At 43.8% G+C, this 26,370-nt stretch overlaps 1 protein-coding gene across 11 annotated transcripts in view; it reads right to left on the bottom strand.

Moving 5' to 3' along the window:
* LOC139259802 (bromodomain adjacent to zinc finger domain protein 2B-like) overlaps positions 1-26,370 on the bottom strand; it is a 441,395-nt gene that overhangs the window by 43,604 nt on the left and 371,421 nt on the right. For all 11 annotated transcript variants that reach the window (XM_070875573.1, XM_070875574.1, XM_070875583.1 and 8 more), the window contains one exon: positions 12,121-12,385. In XM_070875573.1, the coding sequence (XP_070731674.1) occupies positions 12,121-12,385 (265 nt within the window). The remainder of the gene's footprint in view (positions 1-12,120; positions 12,386-26,370) is intronic.

Below are 26,370 nucleotides of genomic sequence, written 5' to 3'. Positions count from 1 at the left end.
GAGCATAGTCTTGTAGACTGAAACAGAAATATTGAAAAAAAGAATGATACATACATCATAATGAGTTAAGTTTGTGACAGCTAGCGAGAGGGAAAGCATGAAAGTTAAAGACAGAGAGAGTGACACAATAGGAATTAGAGATCGAGATGGATGTTTTGTGCATGTGCAATACCAAAGGAGCAACCAAATTACAGTACACTTACACAATATAATGCTCGTGCCATTAGAAAATACTGTTTAAATTAACTCACCATGAATGACCCTGAAGAAAATCCAATGTCTAGCGGCACCCATTACATTTGCAAAATACGTATGCCAGTTGCAAAGTATGTGTCAATTGCACAAATTACCTCAAATATCACTTGTAAAATAGCGAGACATCACAACTAAACTATCTTTAAAAAAATAGCCGGTCTGACTCCGCTGGCCACTCCTGAGCTAAAAAACCCAACCTTTGCACAATGGAAGGAGCTGGGGATTTGCAAGCGCTTTCCAATCATAGAGGGCTAAATTGGATAGCCCTGAAAATGGGCGCGGGGATCGTGATTTGCGATTGACCGCACACGTTGATTGCAATGCAGGTAGCATTTCAACTTTGTGCTGCCTGCTCAATTTAATGATCTCTGCGTCCAGCCAATGCTAACAACGCTGTTCATTGGCTGGACGCATCAGTTGTGCGTCAATATCGTGAGTGGCTAGCACCAGTTAAAGCTCGCTTACGCCTCTTAAAGGGGAGGCGGATTGTGGCTGGAACAGGTACTGGAAGTCATTCAGGAACTATATCTGACCTGGGAAACTGATGAATAACAACCTGGGAGAGAGCAAGGTCCAACGTTTTCAGACGCTACACTGGAGGCCTTGGTGGAGGAGGTGGCAAGGAGAAAAGATATCCTCTATCCGCAGGAAGCCAGGAGGCCCTCCAGACACACGCTCAGAAGGCACTGGGAACAGATAGCCGTGGAGGTCAATACCAGGAGTCAAACCTCAAGGACCTGGTTGCAATTCTGCAAGTTCAATGACCTTACATGAGAGGTCAAGGTCAGAGAATGCATCTTCAAATGCAATATCTTACCAACTGCATCACGAGCCGCAGCCATTGCTCAATGGACCCGACCTCATCACTCACCTACTAATAATCTCTTCATGACTCATACCTAGCATGCATAGCCCTCACACAGTTAGCACTGCAGCAACCCTCACACCGACATCTCACAGCTTGCACACACTGCCAGCTATTCAACCAGGACAGCCACATCACTCAAACAGATTTCACAATACTCACTGACACATTTCCCTGCCTCTTACAGGACGAGGTGACGCACAACCGGAGGAGGAGGAGCTATCCGGCGGGGAATATGTGCGTCTGCATGTTCTAAATCCCTTGGAGGAAACAGTGCTCGCCATTATTGGAATAGCCATTGCTGAGGCCTAGGCCAGCAATGGGACTGAAACCATCGAAGATGAAGTTAGCCTTACACCTAATCCTCCTCATCACTTCCCTCTCATCCCACAAGCTCTTCTGATTTACAAGCTGCAGATGGTGTAAGCACTTCTTATTTTCCACCACAACCTTACACTTGTGTCTTTCTCCTTTTAGATACCCAAGAAGTGCGACCTGGTCAGACAGTGGTGGAAGAACAAGACACACCGCCACTTGATTTCACACTCGCAGCCACCAGCTCTGATATGGACACTGCGCATAATTTAGAGGATAGCACAACAGAGGCAGAATCTCCACGTTGTGGGACATCGGGCATGAGTGGCCTGCAGCCAAAGCAGGGGGAAACAAGGATAGTTCAGGTGCCATCTTGTCGGAGTGCGAGAAGTGCAATAGTTGTCGGAGTGCAATAGATAGGAAGGACATTAGTTTGGATGATGTGAAATCTATATGGGTAGAGCTGCAGAACACCAAAGGGCAAAAAACGTTAGTGGGAGTTGTGTACAGACCTCCAAACAGTAGTAGTGATGTTGGGGAGGGCATCAAACAGGAAATTAGGGGGTGCATGCAATAAAGGTGCAGCAGTTATAATGGGTGACTTTAATATGCACATAGATTGGGCTAGCCAAACTGAAAGCAATACGGTAGAGGAGGATTTCCTGGAGTGCATAAGGGATGGTTTTCTAGACCAATATGTCGAGGAACCAACTAGGGGGGAGGCCATCTTAGACTGGGTGTTGTGTAATGAGAGAGGATTAATTAGCAATCTCGTTGTGCGAGGCCCCTTGGGGAAGAGTGACCATAATATGGTGCAATTCTGCATCAGGATGGCGAATGAAACAGTTAATTGAGAGACCATGGTCCAGAACTTAAAGAAGGGTAACTTTGAAGGTATGAGGCGTGAATTAGCTAGGATAGATTGGCGAATGATACTTAAGGGGTTGACCGTGGATGGGCAATGGCAGACATTTAGAGACCGCATGGATGAAATACAACAATTGTACATTCCTGTCTGGAGTAAAAATAAAAAAGGGAAGGTGGCTCAACCGTGGCTATCAAGGGAAATCAGGGATAGTATTAAAGCCAAGGAAGTGGCATACAAATTGGCCAGAAATAGCAGCGAACCCGGGGACTGGGAGAAATTTAGAACTCAGCAGAGGAGGACAAAGGGTTTGATTAGGGCAGGGAAAATGGAGTACGAGAAGAAGCTTGCAGGGAACATTAAGACGGATTGCAAAAGTTTCTATAGATATGTAAAGAGAAAAAGTTTAGTAAAGACAAACGTAGGTCCCCTGCAGTCAGAATCAGGGGCAGTCATAACGGGGAACAAAGAAATGGCAGACCAATTGAACAAGTACTTTGGTTTGGTATTCACTAAGGAGGACACAAACAACCTTCCGGATATAAAAGGGGTCAGAGGGTCTAGTAAGGAGGAGGAACTGAGGGAAATCATTATTCGTCGGGAAATTGTGTTGGGGAAATTGATGGGATTGAAGGCCGATAAATCCCCAGGGCCTGATGGACTGCATCCCAGAGTACTTAAGGAGGTGGCTTTGGAAATAGCGGATGCATTGACAGTCATTTTCCAACATTCCATTGACTCGGTCAGTTCCTATCGAGTGGAGGGTAGCCAATGTAACCCCACTTTTTAAAAAAGGAGGGAGAGAGAAAACAGGGAATTATAGACCGGTCAGCCTGACCTCAGTAGTGGGTAAAATGATGGAATCAATTATTAAGGATGTCATAGCAGCACATTTGGAAAGAGGTGACATGATAGGTCCAAGTCAGCATGGATTTGTGAAAGGGAAATCATGCTTGACAAATCTTCTGGAATTTTTTGAGGATGTTTCCAGTAGAGTGGACAAGGGAGAACCAGTTGATGTGGTATATTTGGACTTTCAGAAGGCTTTCGACAAGGTCCCACACAAGAGATTAATGTGCAAAGTTAAAGCACATGGGATTGGGGGTAGTGTGCTGACATGGATTGAGAACTGGTTGTCAGACAGGAAGCAAAGAGTAGGAGTAAATGGGGACTTTTCAGAATGGCAGGCAGTGACTAGTGGGGTACCGCAAGGTTCTGTGCTGGGGCCCCAGCTGTTCACACTGTACATTAATGATTTAGACGAGGGGATTAAATGTAGTATCTCCAAATTTGCGGATGACACTAAGTTGGGTGGCAGTGTGAGCTGCGAGGAGGATGCTATGAGGCTGCAGAGTGACTTGGATAGGTTAGGTGAGTGGGCAAATGCATGGCAGATGAAGTATAATGTGGATAAATGTGAGGTTATCCACTTTGGTGGTAAAAACAGAGAGACAGACTATTATCTGAATGGTGACATATTAGGAAAAGTAGAGGTGCAACGAGACCTGGGTGTCATGGTACATCAGTCATTGAAGGTTGGCATACAGGTACAGCAGGCGGTTAAGAAAGCAAATGGCATGTTGGCCTTCATAGCGAGGGGATTTGAGTACAGGGGCAGGGAGGTGTTGCTACAGTTGTACAGGGCCTTGGTGAGGCCACACCTGGAGTATTGTGTACAGTTTTGGTCTCCTAACTTGAGGAAGGACATTCTTGCTATTGAGGGAGTGCAGCGAAGGTTCACCAGACTGATTCCTGGGATGGTGGGACTGACATATCAAGAAAGACTGGATCAACTGGGCTTGTATTCACTGGAGTTCAGAAGAATTAGAGAGGACCTCATAGAAACATTTAAAATTCTGACGGGTTTAGACAGGTTAGATGCAGGAAGAATGTTCCCAATGTTGGGGAAGTCCAGAACCAGGGGTCACAGTCTAAGGATAAGGGGTAAGCCATTTAGGACCGAGATGAGGAGAAACTTCTTCACCCAGAAAGTGGTGAACCTGTGGAATTCTCTACCACAGAATGTAGTTGAGGCCAATTCACTAAATATATTCAAAAGGGAGTTAGATGAAGTCCTTACTACTAGGGGGATCAAGGGGTATGGCGAGAAAGCAGGGAGGGGGTACTAATGTTGCATGTTCAGCCATGAACTCATTGAATGACGGTGCAGGCTCGAAGGGCCGAATGGCTTACTCCTGCACCTATTTTTCTATGTTTCTCTGATGCACACGCGTTCTCCATGGCCTCTCCTCTTACTATCTCTGTAATCTCCTCCAGCACCCCCCCCCCCATCTCTGTAATCTCCTCCAGCGCCCACCCCCCACCCCCCCAACTCTGAAATTCGCTGCCGAAACCTCTCCACGTCTCTTTCCTCCTTTTCGACGCACCTATAAACCTACCTGTTTGACCTGTCCTTATTTCCCCTTATATGGCTTGGTGTCAAATGTTTTGTCTTATAATACTCCTGTGATGCGCCTTGGAACGTTTTACTATGTTAAAAGCGCTATATCAATACAAGTTGTTGTCCTCCCAACAGATTACTAGAATTGCTGAGGTGCCGCCCCGGGGGAGTAGCAGTGGCTCTACAGAGCATAAATGTGATGTCCTCGCTCAGGATGAAAGCATTCATCCTCCCACTGCTGTTACTCAACCAGGGCCCTTACTGTTGCCTATCAGCCAGCCAGTCCAGACCATTGCCGTCCATGGTGAGATGGTGCAGTCTGCAGCCGGTCCTTTTAGACCCAGAGCTGCCCGAGGTGACCCTCCAAGGGCATCTACGATGTCCATCTGAAACATAGAAAATAGGTGCAGGAGTAGGCCATTCAGCCCTTCTAGCCTGCACCACCATTCAATGAGTTCATGGCTGAACATGCAACTTCAGTACCCCATTCCTGCTTTCTCGCCATACCCCTTGATCCCCCTCGTAGTAAGGACTACATCCAACTCCTTTTTGAATATATTTAGTGAATTGGCCTCAACAACTTTCTGTGGCAGAGAATTCCACAGGTTCACCACTCTCTGGGTGAAGAAGTTTCTCCTCATCTCGGTCCTAAATGGCTTACCTCTTATCCTTAGACTGTGACCCCTGGTTCTGGACTTCCCCAACATTGGGAACATTCTTCCTGTATCGAACTTGTCTAAACCCATCAGAATTTTAAACTTTACTATGAGATCCCCTCTCATTCTTCTGAACTCCAGTGAATACAAGCCCAGTTGATCCAGTCTTTCTTGATACGTTAGTCCCGCCATCCCGGGAATCAGTCTGGTGAACCTTCGCTGCACTCCCTCAATAGCAAGAATGTCCTTCTTCAAGTTAGGAGACCAAAACTGTACACAATACTCCAGGTGTGGCCTCACCAAGGCCCTGTACAACTGTAGTAACACCTCCCTGCCCCTGTACTCAAATCCCCTCGCTATGAAGGCCAACATGCCATTTGCTTTCTTAACCGCCTGCTGTACCTGCATGCCAACTTTCAATGACTGATGTACCATGACACCCAGGTCTCGTTGCATCTCCCCTTTTCCTAATCTGTCACCATTCAGATAATAGTTTGTCTCTCTGTTTTTACCACCAAAGTGGATGACCTCACATTTATCCACATTATACTTCATCTGCCATGCATTTGCCCACTCACCTAACCTATCCAAGTCACTCTGCAGCCTCATAGCATCCTCCTCGCAGCTCACACTGCCATCCAACTTAGTGTCATCCGCAAATTTGGAGATACTACATTTAATCCCCTCATCTAAATCATTAATGTACAATGTAAACAGCTGGGCCCCAGCACAGAACCTTGCGGTACCCCACTAGTCACTGCCTGCCATTCTGAAAAGTATCCATTTACTCCTACTCTTTGCTTCCTGTCTGCCAACCAGTTCTCAATCCACGTCAGCACACGACCCCCAATCCCATGTGCTTTAACTTTGCTCATTAATCTCTTGTGTGGGACCTTGTCGAAAGCCTTCTGAAAGTCCAAATACAACACATCAACTGGTTCTCCCTTGTCCACTTTACTGGAAACATCCTCAAAAAACTCCAGAAGATTTGTCAAGCATGATTTTCCTTTCACAAATCCATGCTGACTTGGACCTATTATGTCACCTCTTTCCAAATGCACTGCTATGACATCCTTAATAATTGATTCCATCATTTTATCCACTACCGATGTCAGGCTGACCGGTCTATAATTCCCTGTTTTCTCTCTCCCTCCTTTTTTAAAAAGTGGGGTTACATTGGCCACCCTCCATTCCATAGGAACTGATCCAGAGTCAATGGAATGTTGGAAAATGACTGTCAATGCATCCGCTATTTCCAAAGCCACCTCCTTAAGTACTCTGGGATGCAGTCCATCAGGCCCTGGGGATTTATCGGACCTCAATCCCATCAATTTCCCCAACACAACTTCCCGACTAATAAGGATTTCCCTCAGTTCCTCCTTCTTACTAGACCCTCTGACCCCTTTTATATCCGGAAGGTTGTTTGTGTCCTCCTCAGTGAATACCGAACCAAAGTACTTGTTCAATTGGTCTGCCATTTCTTTGTTCCCCGTTATGACTGCCCCTGATTCTGACTGCAGAGGACCTATGTTTGTCTTTACTAACCTTTTTCTCTTTACATATCTATCGAAACTTTTGCAGTTCATATTAATGTTCCCTGCAAGCTTCCTCTCGTACTCTTTTTTCCCTGCCCTAATCAAACCCTTTGTCCTCCTCTGCTGAGTTCTAAATTTCTCCTCGTCCCCGGGTTCACTGCTATTTCTGGCCAATTTGTTTGCCACTTCCTTGGCTTTAATACTATCCCTGATTTCCCTTGATAGCCACGGTTGAGCAACCTTCCCTTTTTTATTTTTACGCCAGACAGGGATGTACAATTGTTGAAAGTCAGCAGCCTTCCATCAGCCATGCTGCATCCACTGGGGTCGCAATGCGCAGGGCACTAGGACAGGCAAAAGCACACAGAAGACACTAAGGAAATGCACAAGGGTGAATAGTTTACATTTGTATGCAATATGGCATGATCTGATTTATAAATTTGGTTTGGAATGTTTATTTTGTGGAGGTTTTTATTTTTACATTATTGCCAAATGGACGCTGTGATGGTCAGTGACAGAGGGAAGGGAAGGTAAGGTGTGGAACTGTTGGTAAATCAGGAATTGGGGTTACACTTACTGGTATCACACTTGGATGAGTCCTTCATGGCTAGCCTGGACAGAAAGGGGCTGTGTAGTTTACCACCTCTCTTCCTCCTCCTCTTCCTGCTCCTTCTCAGCTGCTCAGAGTATAATTCGAGGAAAGGGCTGTGCCCTCAAGATGACGAGGTTGTGTAACATAACAACACGAATCTTGACACCCGCTCTGCCGAGTACTGCAGGACTCCAACAGAGCGGTTCAGGCAGCGGAAGCGTTGTTTCCGCACACCAATGGTCTGCTGTGTCACATTTTGTGTGGCAGCATGGCTTTCATTGTATGCACGCTTTTGTTTTTATTCGTTCATGGCATGTGGGTGTCGATAGCAAGGCCAGCATTTGTCGCCCATCCCTAATTGCCCTTGAGAAGGTAGTGGTGAGCTGTCTTCTTGAACCGCTGCAGTCCGTGTGGTGAAGGTACTCCCACAGTGCTGGTAAGGAGAGAGTTTCAGGATTTTGACACAGTGACGATGAAGGAACGGCGATATACTTCCAAGTCAGTATAATGTGTGACTTGGAGGGGAAAGTGGAGATGGTGGTGTTCCCATGCGCCTGCTGCCCTTGTCCTTTTAGGTGGTAGAGGTGGCGGGTTTGGGAAGTGCTGCCGAAGGAGCTTTGGCGAGTTGCTGCAGTGCATCTTGTAGATGGTACACACTGCAGCCGGTATGGAGGGAGTGAATGTTTCAGATGTTAGATGGGGTGTCAATCAAGCAGACTGCTTTGTGCTGGATGGTGTTGTGCTTCTTGTGTGTTGTTGGACCTGCACTCATCCAGGCAAGTGGGGAGTATTCCATCACACTCCTGACTTGTGCCTTGTAGATGGTGACAAGGCTTTAGGGAGTCAGTGTGCATGGATTGTGCACCGGAGTCATCAGCCATGTCGTCAGCGGATAGTCCTCGTCGCCCGGTAGCCACCCTTTGGTTTGCCGTGGCGGGTCAAACGCAATCCAACTAAAACCTACCTCTTTGCCCAAGCTTTTTGTCACCTGTCCTAATATCAGTGACGAGTGGGGTACTGCAAGGTTCAGTGCTGGAACCCCAGCTATTTACAATATACATTAATGATTCTGACGAAGGAATTGAAGGTAATATCTCCAAGTTTGCAGATGACACTAAGCTGGGTGGCAGTGTGAACTGAGAGGAGGATGCTAAGAGGCTGCAGGGTGATTTGGACAGGTTAGGTGAGTGGGCAAATGCATGGCAGATGCAGTATAATGTAGATAAGTGTAAGGTTATCCACTTTGGTGGCAAAAACAAGGCGGCAGAATATTATCTGAATGGTGACAGATTAGGAAAAGTGGAGACCTGGGTGTCATGGTACATCAGTCATTGAAAGTTGGCATGCAGGTACAGCAGGCAATGAATGGCAAATGGCATGTTGGCCTTCATAGCAAGAGGATTTGAGTATCGGAGCAGGGAGGTCTTACTGCAGTTGTACAGAGCCTTGGTGAGGCCACATCTGGAATATTGTGTTCAGTTTTGGTCTCCTAATCTGAGGAAGGACGTTCTTGCTATTGAGGGAGCGCAGCAGAGGTTCACCAGACTGATTTCCGGGATGGCAGGACTGACCTATGAAGAAAGACTGGATCGACTAGGCTTATATTCACTGGAATTTAGAAGAATGAGAGGGAATCTCATAGAAACACATAGAATTCTGACTGGATTGGACAGGCTAGATGCAGGAAGAATGTTGCCGATGTTGGGGAAGTCCGGAACCAGGGGTCACAGTCGAAGGATAAGGGGTAAGCCATTTAGGACCGAGATTAGGAGAAACTTCTTCACTCAGAGAATTGTGAACTTGAGGAATTCTCTATCACAGAAATTTGTTGAGGCCAGTTTGTTAGATATATTCAAAAGGGGGTTAGACATTGCTCTTACAGCTAAAGGGATCAAGGGGTATGGTGAAAAAGCAGGAATGGGATACTGAAGTTGCATGTTCAGCTATGATCATATTGAATGGTGGTGCAGGCTCGAAGGGCCGAATGGCCTACTTTTGCACCTATTTTCTATGCATCATGACTGCTGCTATGATACCGGGCATTGACCTGCATGATTCGCTGGTTATGGTCACATAACAACAGGATGTTGAGGGAGTGGAATCCCTTTCAGTTCTGGTATAAGGCAGAGTTGACATACAGCGCCTGCAAAGCGATGTGCGTGCAGTCAATGGCACCCTGCACCACGGAGAAGCCTGCAATCCTGCAATTCCAGCGAAGCCCACGCTCTCTCCACCTGCTGTTCTCTAGCAAGAGAGAAGTCTCAGTGACCTCCCTTATGCAACAGTGGATGGCAAACTGGGAGATGTTGCAAATATCTCCAGCTGCAGCCTGGAAGGAGCCCAACGCATAAAAGTTCATGGCCGTGGTTACCTTCACAGCCACTGACAATGCGCTGCTTACCCTGCTCTGAAGTTGCAATTATGGCTGCAGCAGGTGGCAGATTTCAGTGAGGACACAGTTACTGAAGCACAGACATCTCACACATTGCTCCTCGTTGAGGTTCAGGTAGGAGAATTGTTCCCTGAACACCGTGGGCGGATATGGCCTCCTGCTGAGAGCCCTTCTCCCCTCCTCCACCTCCCCACTCTTCTAGCAGCTAGTCCTGCTCTGCGAGGCCTCTGTTCATTATCCAAGTAATGTATTATTCCATAGGGAATTCCTACTAGTCCACTTGTCTGTCAGAAATTGGTTTGTGCCTAAGCCTTGAAGTCAGGAAGAAGTCCTTCAGCATTGCCAGACCACTCCCTGTAGATTTTGCAACTTGAAATAACTATAGAAAGCACCAAACAGTGGTAGAATCGTAGCAACAGCCAGAAGAAAACAACCATCAGCTATCCTGTAAGTAATTGATGATCCCTTTAAATAGTGCTCGTGGGGGATCAAGGTTAAGATGGGCATTAAACTTCAAAATGGCAGTGCCAGCAACAAATCAGCATTGCACGCTGATTGACGTCATGAACTGCCTGCTCTGCATACTTCTGGCAGATGTTCTCCGTGCGCGTGCTAACTTCATCAATATAGCGGCTGACACGACTTGCGGTAGAAGTGTGCGTGCACGCATCTGACGCCATTTTGGCACCCAAAGAAGCACTACAGATTTCAATTTTGTGCCTTTACCCTCTAATTGACCTCAAGGTGCCTGAACCACCTCAACAGGAAGTAGCTGAATGGTGGCCTTCAAGGGAGAGGCCAATTAGACACTGCTCCAGCTAACATTAATCCAGATCACCCATCAGCATTGCCACATTAGATCTGATGGTATAATTTGATTTTAAGTGTTCAGACTAATGGAAATATAAATTATTACGATTCGATAGCATAATATATCTGCATGACTTTAGATTGGATCATGATCCATATCAGATGATTTTATCGGTAAACAGGTCTAACTTTTTAGTTCATGAACACTTTTTTTTAAAAAAGGTTTTTTTTTATTGTATGATGCTTTTCCCCAGAGCCACTTCACAGATCACTATTTGCTTTTTCAGCATTCAACCCCACACCTTTCCAAACAACTTATTTGGAAGATGTGCCTTAAAAAAATATATTTATTTTAGTTTGAGCTCTATAAACCTGGGGGCCGAAATTCACCTGTTGTGTGCCTCTTGTTAGTGCCTCCGGTGGGTGCGAAAGTGTTTTCGCCCGGAGGGGCAAGGTCGTGTTACCGGCTCCCGCGAAATTGCGCGGGAGTTAGCGGAAAAGCAAATGCATTAGTGTTGCAATCCCTCTGGTAGCGCTCCGGGCTGCTGCGCCAGCAATGATGACCTCATCGCTGTGCGCAGCAACCCCTTTTCGTCCCGCAGCGAACCCTTCCGGTCCGGGGCAGAAATTGGGCAGCGCCCCATGAGGCTGCTATAAGCAATTCCTGCACCAGCCTCGCGGGTCACGAACCAGGCTGCACACCCATCGTGGGGTGAAAGTTAAAGGGAAGGTGCGCTGGACTGCGCACCGCCATCTTTTTTTCTCACCATCCCCCATACCGGTCGGGCCACTGGCTGCTCCTTTTGCGGGGTCCGGGCCCATTTAACGGAAGGGGAGGGGCGTTGAAATGGGTCAGTGCTATGCGGAGATCGTGTAGCACTTCATGATGCGCCCGGGTAGCGCCCCCAATATCCCACCCCGCAATGTTGCATGCTCCACTTCCTGAGAGAGGTGGTAACTGGAATTTTGCTTCCGGGATGGGATTTCTATGCCGGGCGCAGGATGTCCGGCCCAGGAGAGGTTACCGCCCCCAACCGGGGCAACAGGGGATTTCTGCCCCTTAGTCTATATAGTGTAGAATTTGTTTTTTTCTCAGAAGAAAGAAGCCTTTTTCAGCATTCATTATTTCCAGGTCATCATAATACAGTCTCTAATAAGTTCATCCTCTCGACAGGGTTATTGAATTTTTAAATCAGCATTGCAAGACTTTGAAATCTAAAACTAAAGAACAAATTTGCTACTTTACTGACATGATAATCTACAAACTCAATAACAGGGATCAAAAATACAGCGGATGATGACGGGGGCGATGTTGTTTGAGTAAGCTAAAAAGATTTTCGCTATAGTTTATGGCTGTAACTTCAATCACAATTGTAGAATCACTGGTCCATGTTTGAAGATAGCACAACTTCTGTTAAGAGTTTCTTCACTTACCTTCTGTAATGGGTCTTGGACTAGGATAATCCACTGGTTTTGCGACTTCAACTAGAGAAGAAGGTGCACTGTGTCGCAGTTTTTCACTTTGTGGTGCTGGTGAATCATTTGTTGGAATGCTAGGTAACAGAAAAGGATTAGCATTTCCTTCTGCTAATCCAAAGCCTACACCGAGGCCAGGTGAGGAAAAGGCAATACTTGAATTGAGTACTCCAGTTGGCCATCCACAGAATGGCAGTCCTATTAGAGGTAACCCTGGTTTCATCTGCAAAAAAATATTTAAATGATTTTATGTGCATTTGTCACAGACAAATACTATATTGGAAAATTTAGCAAGGAATCCAAGCTTGCAAATTAATTAGAATATATAGAGGGAACATGTTTACCATTCTGCTACAACTAGAACGTAGGAAATCTTACTTTATAGCTTATGTTGGAAAATTAACTTGGATGTTTCATCAGAAACTGGATAATATAATGCACAATTGATCACTACATATCCTTATGAAAAGCTGATAAGCATGCAATGCAAAAGCATTGCAGTGCCTAGCACATGGAGTAATATTGGAGAGAAAATTGATGGCTTGATATTGCTATATGCATCCCAAAGGCAAGTTGAAGACTGTCGCTGATAGGGCTCTGGAAGTAGATCACTGAGCTACAGGGGGTGCCCTGACCTCATCAGACAAATGAGGGAAGAGAGTGTGATTTTGTAAAAACTTCAGTAAGTATTCTTATAAAGCAACAACTGTAAAAGTTTCTGCTAATAAGAGTTGAGCAAGTTCTTTATCTTTAACACAAGAAGGAGATTCTCTGAAAGAAAATGAATTATACTAACTTGCTGGGTTATCATACATGGACAATCAACATTTCAAACTGACGTTCAATGTTTTGGGGTACCAGGTCAATGTTCTCTGACAAAAACCAGCATGAGAGAAGTTCCTCATCTTTCAGTACTGTTCCTATTATTAATGGAAGTGATTCCTGCCACAGCATACTGTAGGTGGAAATTCATCAGAAAACAGGAGTTCATACCCACATTATGCAGCGCACACAATCATTTGCAGGATGACTTACTTTGTAGGAAAATGGAGATGATATGGGGTGGTGGGGGGGAGGGGGGGTATATAGTAATGAAGGGCAGAATTAAGTGGGAAAAATAGTGCTTTGGGACAGAAGAGGGGAGAAGCAGAGAGTAGTGCTTTGGTGTGGGGTAGGAAGAAAATATAATTAACTCAGGGAGCGAGGCAGAAAGATTGCCAGCATGAACTGAAGGAAGGTTTGTGGAAGAAGAGTACAAGCTTGTAATTGAGTCTATGAGTGCCTAGTTCAAGTGAGGAGGAGAGGGAATAACGTATTAACTTCAACCGGATGGGATGGAAGAAGAGCACCAGGTTGAATTGAAAGGGGAAGAGGGTGAAGAGTACCAGTATGAACTGGCAGAGCTGGAGGAGCAGAAAGTGTCCCTGTGAAAGGGCAAGAACTTGGATGGTGTAGTGTCTCGGTATACTCAGTACAGAGGGAACACAGTGCCTATGAATGGCAGTAGGAGAAGAATGATTGTAGCGGTAACTTTTGGGGAAATAATACTTTTACTTTTAATATTAAAAATATTACAATTATGAATATAAACATTTCAAATTTTCTAGGTAAACGTACCACCTAGAAATGCACCAAATAATTTTGTGCCTTCAACATTTGGATTTCCCTCTTCAGGCGTTCATGTACTTATGTTTATTCCTCCAATACAAGGGAAAGAATGTTCGGTAAACCTAAAGTTTAAGTTACAAAGCCAATGTAACTCCAGGAACCTGTTTTCATGGGTCACGGGCTTATAATAAGACAAGAATGCTTTCTTCCTATTCCTTGAAGTACACAAATGAGGTATTTTTCACATCCCACATGTGAAATTACTTCAGATGTTGTCCTTTTAAGATTTTTCCCCAAGTTGTCAAGTGATCTTTCCACCCAATGTATATTTGTAGCCTCTGAGTTTCAAATTCACTAGTTAGACAAAATGTCCCGTCATGTATACATATATCAGATATGTGTGTGTTACTAAATACACTTTGTTCTGTACATATTTGGGCTACATCTGGAAAAAGTTGAAGACGCTGCTTTAAAATTTAAAATATTAAATTTACAAAATTAGAAAAGCCAATTGGAGACGTCTCAATTTAAAAATTGTTTTCAAATCCCTCATGGTCTCACCCCTCCCTATCTCTGCAACCGTAACCTCCTCCAGCCCTATTGACCCTCCGAGATTCCTGCACTCCTCCAATTCTGGTCTCTTGCGCACCCCCGATTTTAATCGCCCCACCATTGGCGGCCTTGCCTTAAGCTCTGGAATTCCCTCCCTAAACCTCTCCCTCCTTCTTTAAGACGATCCTTAAAACTTACCTCTTGACCAAGCTTTTGGTCATCTGTCCTAATGTCTCCTTATGTGGTTCGGTGCCAAATTCTGTTTGATAAAGCTCCTGTGAAATGCTTTGGGACATTTCACTGCATTAAAGGCACTATAAAAATGCAAGTTATTGTTGTTGTTGTTAACCAGGGTTTGCATAGGTCTTCACAATTGATGCTCAACGAAAAATATCTCGCCAGTAGGAAGAGATAGAGCCTATCTGCATTCTACTATCAAGGTGGGTCTGGCTAAGTGACCTTTAGCCTCACAATCAAATAGGTAGAAAATCAATTTATCAGAATTAAGGGAGGAAAGTATATATTTAGTTATGTGAAAGCTACTTCCTAAGATTTATCTCTGTTCAAACTGCTAAATCATTTCAGTGTGATGGTTTTTCAAGTTTGTAAACCCTACTTCATAAAACAGGTTTAGTGTTCAATAAAAATTCTAACACAATATATTAGAGCAGTGGGAGGCATTCACGGAGGAGATCCTGAGGGTACAGAGCAAGTATGTTCCCTGAAACAAAAAGGTGGGGCTAACAAATCTAGAGCTCCCTGGATGCCAAGGGATATACAGGCAAGATAAAGAAAAATGGGAAGCTTATGACAGATACCGAGAACTTAATATTGCAGAAACTCTAGGAGTATAAAAAGTGCAGGGCTACAATTAAAAAAGATATCAGGAAAGCAAAGAGAGAGAGAGCATGAGAGAATGTTGACAAGTAAAATCAGGGAAGCCCCAAAGATGTTTTATAAATATATTAAGATTAGGAGGATAACTAGAGAAAGAGTGGGGCCTATTAGAGGCCATAAAGGAAATCTGTGTGTGGAGGCAGAAGACGTGGGAATAATTCTTAATGAATACTTTGCATCTGTTTCACAAAAGAGAGGGATGATACAGATTTTGCAATGAGGGAGAAGTGTGAAATATTAGACAAGATAAATATTGAGAGAGAGGAAGTATTAAGGGGCTTAGCAGCTTTGAAAGTGGATAAATTCCCAGGCCCTGATGAAATGTATCCCAAGCTGTTAAGAGAAGCAAAAAGAGGAAATAGCAGAGGCTTGGACCATCATTTACCAATCCTCTCTGGCTACAGGTATAGTGCCAGAGGACCGGAGGGGATTGCTAATGTTGTACTTTGTTTAAAAAGGGAGAAAGGGATAGACCGAGTAATTACAGGCCAGTCAGCCTAACCTCAGTGGTGGGAAAATTATTGGAAAAAATCCTAAGGGACAGGATAAATCTACATTTAGAAAGACATGGATTAATCAGGGACAGTCAACACGGATTTGTTAAGGGAAGGTTGTGTCTGACTAACTTGATGAATTTTGAGAGGAGATAACCAGGAGGGTCGATGAGGGCAGTGCGTATGATGTAGTGTATATGGATTTTAGCAAAGCTTTTGATAAGGTCCCAAATGGCAGAATAAGTCACGAAAGTAAAAGTCCATGGGAGTTATTTCATAACTCTCAAGAAAAATATATTCCAGTGAGGAGGAAAGGATGTAAAAGAAAGGATAGTCATCCGTGGTTAACTAAAGAAATAAAGGATGGTATCCAATTAAAAACAAGGGCATATAAAGTGGCCAAAAATAGTGGGAGGATAGAAGATTGGGAAGCTTTTAAAAGCCAGCAAAGAATGACTAAAAAAATGATTGAGAAAGGGAAGATAAGATAATGAAAGTAAACTAGCAGGAAATATAAAAACAGATAGCAAGAGTTTCTATAAGTATATAAAAAGGAAAAGAGTGGCTAAAGTAAATGTTGGTCCCTTAGAGGATGAGACTGGGGAATTACTGATGGGGAACATGGAGATGGTAGAAACTCTGAACAAATATTTTGTATCAGTCTTTACGGTAGAGGACACAAAGTATTCCAATAGTGGATAGTCATGGGGCTATAGAGGGCGAGGAACTTAACACAATCACAATCACTAAGGAGGTCGTACTCAGTAAAATAATGGGACTAAAGGCAGATAAATCCCCTGGATCTGATGGCTTGCATCCTAGGGTTTTAAGAAAAGTAACGGCAGGGATAGTGGATGCACTGGTTGTAATTTACCAAAATTCTCTGGATTCTGGGGAGGACCCAGCAGATTGGAAAACTGCAAATGTAACGCCCCAATTTAAAAAAGGAGGCAGAAAAAAAGCAGGAAACTATAGACCAGTTAGCCTAACATCTGTGGATGGGAAAATGTTGGAGTCCATTATTAAAGAAGCAGTAGCAGAACATTTGGAAAAGCAAAATTCAGTAAGGCAGCGTCAGCATGGATTTATGAAGGGGAAGTCATGTTTGACAAATTTGCTGGAATTCTTCGAGGATGTAATGAACAGGATAGATAAAGGGAACCAGTGGATGTGGTGTATTTAGACTTCCAGAAGGCATTTGACAAGGTGTCACATAAAAGGTTACTGCACAAGATAAAAGTTCACGGGGATGGGGGTAATATATTAGCATGGATAGAGGATTGGCTAACGAACAGAAAACAGAGTCGGGATAAATGGTTCATTCTCGGGTTGGCAATCAGTAACTAGTGGGGTGCTGCAGGGATCAGTGCTGGGACCCCAACTATTTACAATCTATATTAACGACTTGGATGAAGGGACCGAGTGTAACGTAACCAAGTTTGCAGACGATACAAAGATGGTAGGAAAAGCAATGCGTGAGGAGGACACAAAAAACCTGCAAAAGAACAGATAGGCTAAGTGAGTTGGGCAAAAATTGGTCAGATAGAGTATAACGTTGGAAAGTGTGAGGTTATGCACTTTGGCAGAAAAAAAATCTAAGAGCAAGTTATTTAAATGGAGAAAAATTGCAAAGTGCTGCAGTACAGCAGGACCTGATGTATGAAACACAAAAGGTTAGTATGCAGGTACAACAAGTGATCAGGAAGGCCAATGGAATCTTGGCCTTTATTGCAAAGGGGATGGAGTTTAAAAGCAGGGAAATCTTGCTACAGTTATACAGGGTATTGGTGAGGCCACACCTGGAATACTGCATATAGTTTTGGTTTCCATATTTAAGAAAGGATATACTTGCTTTGGAGGCAGTTCAGAGAAACATAGAAAATAGGTGCAGGAGTAGGCCATTCGGCCCTTCGAGCCTGCACCACCATTCAATCAGATCATGGCTGATCATTCACCTCAGTACCCTTTTCCTGCTTTCTCTCCATACCCCTTGATCCCTTTGGCCATAAGGGCCATATCTAACTCCCTCTTGAATATATCTAACGAACTGGCCTCAACAACTTTCTGCTGTAGTGAATTCCACAGGTTAACAACTCTCTGAGTGAAGAAGTTTCTACTCATCTCGGTCCTAAATGGCTTACCCCTTATCCTTAGACTGTGACCCCTGGTTCTGGACTTCCTCAGTATCGGGAACATTCATCCTGCCTCTAACCTGTCCAATCCTGTCAGAATTTTATATGTTTCTATGAGATCCCCTCTCATTCTTCTAAACTCCAGTGAATACAGGGCCCACTCGATCCAGTCTCTCCTCATATGTCAGTCCTGCCATCCCGGGAATCAGTGTGGTGAACCTTCGCTGCATTCCCTCAATAGCAAGAACGCCCTTCCTCAGATTAGACACCCAAAACTGAACACAATATTCCAGTAGAGGCCTCACCAAGGCCCTGTACAACTGTAGTAAGACCTCCCTGCTCCGCTCCTATACTCAAATCCCCTAGCTATGAAGACCAACATACCATTTGCCTTCTTCACCGCTTGTACCTGCATGCCAACTTTCAATGACTGATGTACCATGACACCCAGGTCTCATTGCACCTCCCCTTTTCCTAATCTGGCACCATTCAGATAATATTCTGCCTTCCTGTTTTTGCCACCAAAGTGGATAACCTTACATTTATCCACAGTATCTGCATCTGCATTCATTTGCCCACTCACCTAACCTGTCCAAGTCACCCTGCAGCCTCTTAGCATCCTCCTCACAGCTCACACTGCCACCCAGCTTAGTGTCATCTGCAAACTTGGAGATATTACATTCAAGTCCTTCATCTAAATCATTGATGTATAGTGTAAATAGTTGGGGTCCCAGCACTGAGCCCTGCGGCACCCCACTAATCACTGCCTGCCATTCTAAAAAGGACCCGTTTATTCCTACTCTTTGCTTCCTGTCTGCCAACCAGTTCTCTATCCACATCAATACATTACCCCCAATACCATGTGCTTTAATTTTGCACATTAATCTCTAGTGTGGGACCTTGTCAAAAGCCTTTTGAAAGTTCAAATACACCACATCGACTGGTTCCCCCTTGTCCACTCTACTAGTTACATCCTCAAAAGATTCTAGAAGATTTGTCAAGCATGATTTCCCTTTCATAAATCCATGCTGACTTAGTTCACTAGGTTAATTCTGGAGATGAGGGGGTTCACTTATGAGGAAAGGTTGAGTAGGTTGGGCCTCTACTCATTGGAATTCAGAAGAATGAGAGGTGATCTTATCGAAACGTATAAGATTATGAGGGGGATTGGCAAGGTGAATGCAGAGAGGATGTTTCCACTGATGGGGAGATTAGAACTAGGGGGTATAGTCTTACAATAAGTGGCTGTCCATTTAAAACTGAGATGGAGAAGAAATTTCTTCTGTCAGAAGGTTGTAAATCTATGGAATTCCCTGCCCCACTTGACTATGTTCCTCGTGCGCTCCTTGTTGAAGACCACCGCTCCGTCGTACACCACAAAGCTGGTGCTGTCGATGCGGTGGGGCAGCTTGTAGGTGGTGATGTGGTGGCCGGAGGCGAAGTCGTTCAGCGACACGTACTCCATCGAGGTGTCAGTGCAGAATGGTGCCCATGGCATGTAATAGATCTCCGTCCCCCCTCTTCCTCTTTCCGCAACGCATAGACCCGGCTTAGAGCGGGGTCTTTGCACCAGCCCCGTACTGCTGCTCAGCCTCGTACTGCTGCTCAGCCTCGGTTACACAGACCGACTCCACAACTGCTTTCAGAGTCCTGGGGCAAACAAAAACTGAGAAACGGGCGACGAGGCAAAGAACAAAGGAAAAAAAAAAATCAATTGGCCTTTTAAACACCTGCAGTGTGACCTCCCGTGTTTCGTAAAATTCCCGGTCGGGTCCCAAGGATGACGGACTGGAGAGGTACAACCTGTAAATATCAATGACTTGGACTTGAATGTTAGGGGTATGATTAAGAAGTTTGCAGATGACACTAAAATAGGCTGTGTGGTTGATAATGAAGAAGAAAGCTGTGAACTGCAGGAAGATATCAATCTCCTGGTCAGATGGGCAGAACAGTGGCAAATGGAAATCAATCCGGATAAGTATGAGGTAATCCATTTGGGGAGGTCTAACAAGGCAAGGGAATACACATTAAATGGTACGACACTGAAAAGTATAGAGGAACAAAGGGACCTTGGAGTGCAGGTCCCCAGCTCCCTGAAAGTCGCAGGCCAGGTAGATAAGGTGATTAAGAAGGCATATGGTATACTTGCCTTTATTAGTCGAGGCATGGAATACAAGAGCAAGTATGTTATGCTTGAACTGTATAAAACACTGGTTAGGCCACAGCTGGAGTACTGCGTGCAGTTCTGGTCACCACATTACAGGAAAGATGTGACTGTACTGCAAAGGGTGCAGAGGAGATTTACAAGAATGTTGTCTGGACTGGAGAATTTTGGCTATGAGGAACGATTGGAGATGTTGGGTCTATTTTCTTTGGAACAGAGAAGGCTGAGGGGAGACCTGATTGAGGTGCATAAAATTATGAGGGGCGTGGATAGAGTGGATGGGAAGGACCTGTTTCCCTTGGCAGAGGGGTCAACAACCAGGGGGCATAGATTTAAAGTCATTGGAGGGAGGTATAGAGGAGATATGAGGGGAAATCTCTTTACCCAGAGGGTAGGGGTCTGGAACTCACTGCCTGAAAGGGTGGTAGAGGCAGAAAGCCTCACCACATTTCAAAAATACTTGGATGTGCACTTAAAGTACCGTAACTTACAGGGCTATGGATCAAGAGCTGGAAAGTGGGATTAGGCTGGATAATTCTTGGTCGGCCGGCACAGGCATGAGAGGCTGCCTCCTTCCATGCTGTAAATTTCTAGGATTCTATGTAAAAAGCCCAACAAGGGAGGATTCGCTATTAGATCTAGTAATAGAGAATGAACCAGAGCAGATAAGAGAAGTAAAAGTTGTGGAACCTCTAAACAATAGTGACCACAATATAATACGCTTTAAGATGATAACTGAGAAGGACATAAGTATGACGAAAAACAGGGTAATAGGGAGTGTAGAAAAGCTGATTTTGAGGGGCTGAGAAAAGAACTTGGGAAATTAAAATGGGCAACAATATTGGCAAAAAAACGATGTAGAATAGCAATGGGAAACTTTTAAAATGGTGTTCAACAGTGTGCAGGAACAATATATTCAGCTAAAAGGAAAGAACAAACTAAACAATAATGAGACTCCATGGATGAATAAAGCCATAAGGGAACTATTGAGGGTAAGGAAAAAGGCTTACATTAAGTACATAGACAGCAGGTAAGGGAGATTAGGAGAGAAGTCAAAAAAACAATTAGGAAGGCAGAGGATTCGCTGAAATTATGAAATTTATGAAATTAAATTATCAAGGAACATAAAACATTATAGTAAAATGTTTTACAGGCGCATCAATAAAAAAAAGGAAGATTGGGATGGGAATAGGGCCATTAAGGGATAGACAGGATAATACCACAGGTAACGATAGAGAGATGTTCGAAATATTAAATAATTATTTTGCTTCAGTATTTACCAGGTAGATAGAACAGGTGGACATCACATTGGATGATAAGATTAGTAATGAGATAAGTGCATTTAAAATAAAAAGAGGGGATATAGTAAATAAACTAATCAAACTCAGAGGATAAAACCCCCGATTTGGATGGATTGCATCCATGCATTTAGAAGAATCTAGGGAAGAGATCGCAGAGGCATTACTACGCATATTTAATAATTCATTAGGCAAAGGTGTAGTGCCAGAGGACTGGCAGATAGCTAACATAATACCTATATTTAAGGGGATAGAACATGTCCAGGGAATTATAGACCAGTTAGCTTAACATCTGTAGGAAAAATAATGGAATCCCTACTAAAGGAGAAACTAGAACATCTTGAAACCAAAAATATAACCATGAATAGTCAGCATGGATTTTAAAAGGGAAAGTCTTGCTTGACCAACCTCGATGAATTTTTTGAAGCGGTAACAGAGTATACAATGGTAATGCAGTAAAATGTAATTTATCTAGATTTTCAAAAAGCCTTCGATAACGTACCCTATAATAGAGTGATGAACAAGATAGAGAATGCAGAATCAGAGGACAAGTAGCAGAATGGATAGCTAGCTAGCTTAAAGACAGGAAGCAGAGAGTAGGGGTAAAGGGTAGCTTCTGCACTGCATTCAGTGGCAGAAGGAGGATAATGGTGTTCCACAAGGATCAGTGCTGGAACCACTTGTTCACGATTTATATTAACGGTTTAATGAATCAAAAACACAATTTCTAAATTTACGGATAAAACCAAATTTGGCGGGGGCGGGGGGTGGGGGGTGGGGGGAAGAGTCAATACTGAGGAGGACTGCAACAAATTACAGGAGGACATTAATAAACTTTCAGAATGGGCATATCATTGGCAAATAAAGTTCAACACAGATAAATGTGAGCTATTACATTTTGGTAAGAAGAATAAGGAGGTCACTTATTACTTGGAGGGTGCGAGTCTAGGTGGGATAGAGGAACACAGGGATCTCGGAGTACAAATACACAAAGCACTTAAAGTTGTGACACAGGTTAGCAAGGCCATAAAAAAAAGTAAACCAAGTACTAGGGTTTATTTCTAGAGGTATAGAATTGAAAAGTAGGGAAGTTATGCTAAACTTGTATTGAACCTTGGTTAGACCACACTTGACAGTACTGTTTACAGTTCTGGTTGCCATATTATAAAAAGGATATAGGGGCACTGTAGAGGGTGTGGAGAAGATTTACAAGGATGACACCAGAGGGTATACATATCAGGAAAAGATGTACAGGCTGGGTCTCTTTTCTCTTGAAAAATGGCTGAGGGGGTGACCTAATAAAGATCTTTAAAATTATGAACGATTTTGATAGAGTGGATACAGAGAATGTTTCCACTTGTGAGGAAGAGCTTAACTAGAGGCCATCAATACAAGATCGTCACCAGGAAATCAAATAGGGAATTCAGAAGAAACTTCTTTACCCAAAGAGTGGTGAGAATGTGGAACTCGCTATCACAGAGAGTGGTTGAAGCGAATAGTATAGATACATTTAAGGGGAGGCCAGACAAGCATATGAGGGAGAAGGGAACAGAGGGTTATGCTGATAGATTTAGATGAGGAAAGACAGGAGGAGGCTCGAGTGGAGTGTAAATGTTTTAAGTTTCAGCTGTCGTTGTGGAAATGGCTTTCGTGTCCTTCACACAGTTGGAGCTGAAAGTGATTTAAAAAAAATGATTGCTTAATCTTTGAATAAAGTTAACTTTCGATAATTCACCGCTGTTCATTTTGCAGTAAATCAGGAAGGGGTTATAAACTATACCAAAGAGTAGCTCGTTTGATCCACTAATCAAACGCCATATCCAAGGAAGAGTATATAAACCCATGGCAGGAGCAGGATCTAGGATAAAGAGAAGGGTGGAATTAAATAACTGATAGGAATTAGGAAAAGCCCTATGATAAGTCTCCCAATGGGAAAAGCCTATCAGCAGACAGGCTCAATTTGATACGCTTGCCAGCATCAAGCACTGATAAAAACAATTGCCATTGTGACACTCATTATTTTATTAGATATTAGTATTAGAAAGTATAAGCAGCTCATTATGTTCAATAACAATGGAGCAGTCTGTGACTGACTGGCTGAATCAGATGTCAGTATACAAGGAAAGTGTGGGGAAGAGCAACACCTGGTTAATTTCAAAATACCTTATCATCTGGAAGGGGAACCTCACCAGCAATTCACTGTTTGCCCATGGGAAATCAGAACATGGGAGAAAGTCTCCCAATTGTTTGAACGAGCATTCTTGCCCCATGGCAGAGTTCAGAAGCTTGTCATTACCGCCTGGAGACTCGTACATAAATACTAACAATTGTGAGATGACTTACATAGAATTTTACAGCACAGAAATGGGTCACTCGTCCCTCCACACGAGCCTCCGCTCACCTTTTCATCTTACCCCATCAACATATCTTTCTATTCCTTTATCGCTCATGTACCTATCTAGCTTCCCCTTAAAGGTATCTATGCTTTTCACCTCAACCACTCCATGTGGCAGCGAATTCCATATTCTCACCACTCTGAGTAAAGAGATTTCTCCTGAATTCTGTATTAGATTTATTAGAACGTATGTTTTATTTAAAGCCCCTAATTTTAGACTCCCTAGAAGTGGAAACATCTTCTCTACTTCTACCCAATTGAAACCCTACATAATTTTAAAGACCTCGACCAGGTCTCCTCTCTAGAGAACAGGTAACCAACCTGTTCAGTCTTTTCTGATAGTTCTATCCTCTCAGTTGTAGTATCTTCCTTGTAAATCTATTTTGCACTTTCTCCAGTGCTTCTATATCCCTTTTGTAATATGAAGATCAGTATTGTTCACAGTACTCCAAATGTGGTCCAACCAAGGTTCTATGCAAGTTTACCATAACTTCTCTTCTTTTGAATTCTATTCCTCGTGAAATTGAACCCCATTACTTTGTTTGCACTTTTCATGGCTTTGTTAACCCGCATTGCTACTTTTAATGATTTGTGAATCTGTACCCCTAGATCCCTTTGCACATTTATTTTCCAAGGCATAGATGGCGTCCTCAGTCCTCCTATCAAAATGCACCACCTCACACTTGGTTATATTGAAATTCTTTTGCCATTTATACACCCATTCCACAAGTTTGTTAATGGCCCTGAAATTGTGGTCACCGTGACGACGTACTCTCAGAGTATGCCGTCATAATCCATTTGAAAGGCCCCGCAACTTCTGGATTTCCGCATGTCCGAAATCCGGAACTTGCGATCTGTCAAGGTACGCCTTGACAGAGCATCCAAACCGCCTGAAAAATGAGTATTGCTGGCGCAGAGTTGGGCTATTTGCCCAACAAATGCCCATGTAACTCTTACGGTTGGTAAAAGCAGGCATAGGGCCTGCTTTAATCAGCGTAAGGGTATATATAAGGCTTAAATAAAACAGGTAAAAATTCAAAATTATGCATATGCTCCTACCTTATTCATGAGTCTGCTATGTGGTACCTTATCGAAGACTTATCATGAAAGACCAAATTGCACTGGGGTTTGCTGATTTGAGAACTCTACCTAAGCTGGTATTACAAGCACCCATAGGGGGAGAAATTCATTATCAGCTGTTTGGGGGCAGTAGCTTTTGAAAGCCGGGAAACTTAGCGGCAGGCGCTAATGTTTCCCGCTCTCAAAAAATTGGCTTTAGCGCTCCAGGAAGGAAGTGTAGCGCTAAACCAAGCACTCCACTTCCTTCTTGGAGCACTAAAGGACACAGATGGGGCCGAATCCTCAGCACTGCTGCACACTGAGCTGTGTCGCACTACCGCGTACAAAGGCCACTTCCCTCCCTTAAAGGGAAGGACCATTGCTACAGGCTCTGCAATTTAAAGCGGACCACCAAGGAAGCAGCGAATCTACACGATCAGCCCAGCATTCAAGCAGAGTGCTGGGCTAAACGATCATGGTACGAGCCCACGAAGAAAACAGCATCAACAAAAGGTAAGTTTTCTTTTTAAAGTTACCTTGACCAGTTCGCCTTTAATCATCGTCCCGGTAGCGGCCGGTCACACGATCCACGCCTCCTGCAGCTGTCGGTGCTTTTGCATGGCGCTGCTGCAGGGGGTGAAAATGAATTTCGGGTCCGGGCGCTAACGGGGCAATGTGTACGGTGATGGCGTCATGCAGATCAGGATGTAATGCTGTAGCGCCACTAAACTCCCGCCCAATATGCAAAGGCATTTAGTGCCCACGAGGCGTAAATATACCCAATTTCTAGCCCAAAGTGTATACCTGATTTGGGATGCCAGGAAGAGGAAACATTTGAGAAATATTATCAAAATAAGGTAATTGTTAATGACAAATATTCAATGCCTCGAGTGAATGACTATTTGGGCGTTGTCAAAAGCCAAGTACATTAACTTACTGCAGCTGATTTCTGAACAGTGGATCCAAAATTATATTTCACTCTAGCTAATGGTTGTTCCAGTTTAAGACACTGCCATTTCAGCTGTGCAATGCTCCGGTTATGTTCCAGCATCTTGTGATCTTAATGGAGTGGTTGATTTGATTTACAACTGTTGTACCTGTATGACATTGCCGTGGTGTCTACAACTCCTAGAGTTTTACTTTTCTACAATTCAGAGTTGGGAAGGATAAGATGGTAATTGATACATTATTCAGAAATTTGCAAGTAGTTTGCAAGGACAAAAGCGTGGAGGGTTTTCTTTTGAGGAAGGGATGATGAAGGCAGTTTTGAAAGGGAGGAGGAACAGTACCTGTGAAGCTGAAATCATCAACAATGTCAACCATGAGGCATCCAAGGAAGTACGATGGTGAGCACTTTAGTGGGAATGGGGCCAACGGAGTAGGAAGTGGATCTCATGGATCAGATGAGCTTGAAAAGGCCATATGGGGTAAAATGGAGAGAAACTATACAGTAGCGCCCAAGATAGGCTTCAAAGTAGAAAAACAAAGTATCAGCTGAGAATATAGCAACAACTTTGGAAATTGAATATTCCATGAAAATCTGACTGTGACCAAAAACATTAGGAAATAAAAAGTATACTTGATCAAAATGACTACAAAATGGCATGAA

The sequence above is a fragment of the Pristiophorus japonicus genome, chromosome 3 (assembly GCF_044704955.1).
Source record: "Pristiophorus japonicus isolate sPriJap1 chromosome 3, sPriJap1.hap1, whole genome shotgun sequence".
In the NCBI taxonomy this organism is placed as follows: Eukaryota; Metazoa; Chordata; class Chondrichthyes; family Pristiophoridae; genus Pristiophorus; species Pristiophorus japonicus.
This window is presented reverse-complemented; position numbering and strand designations above follow the sequence as displayed.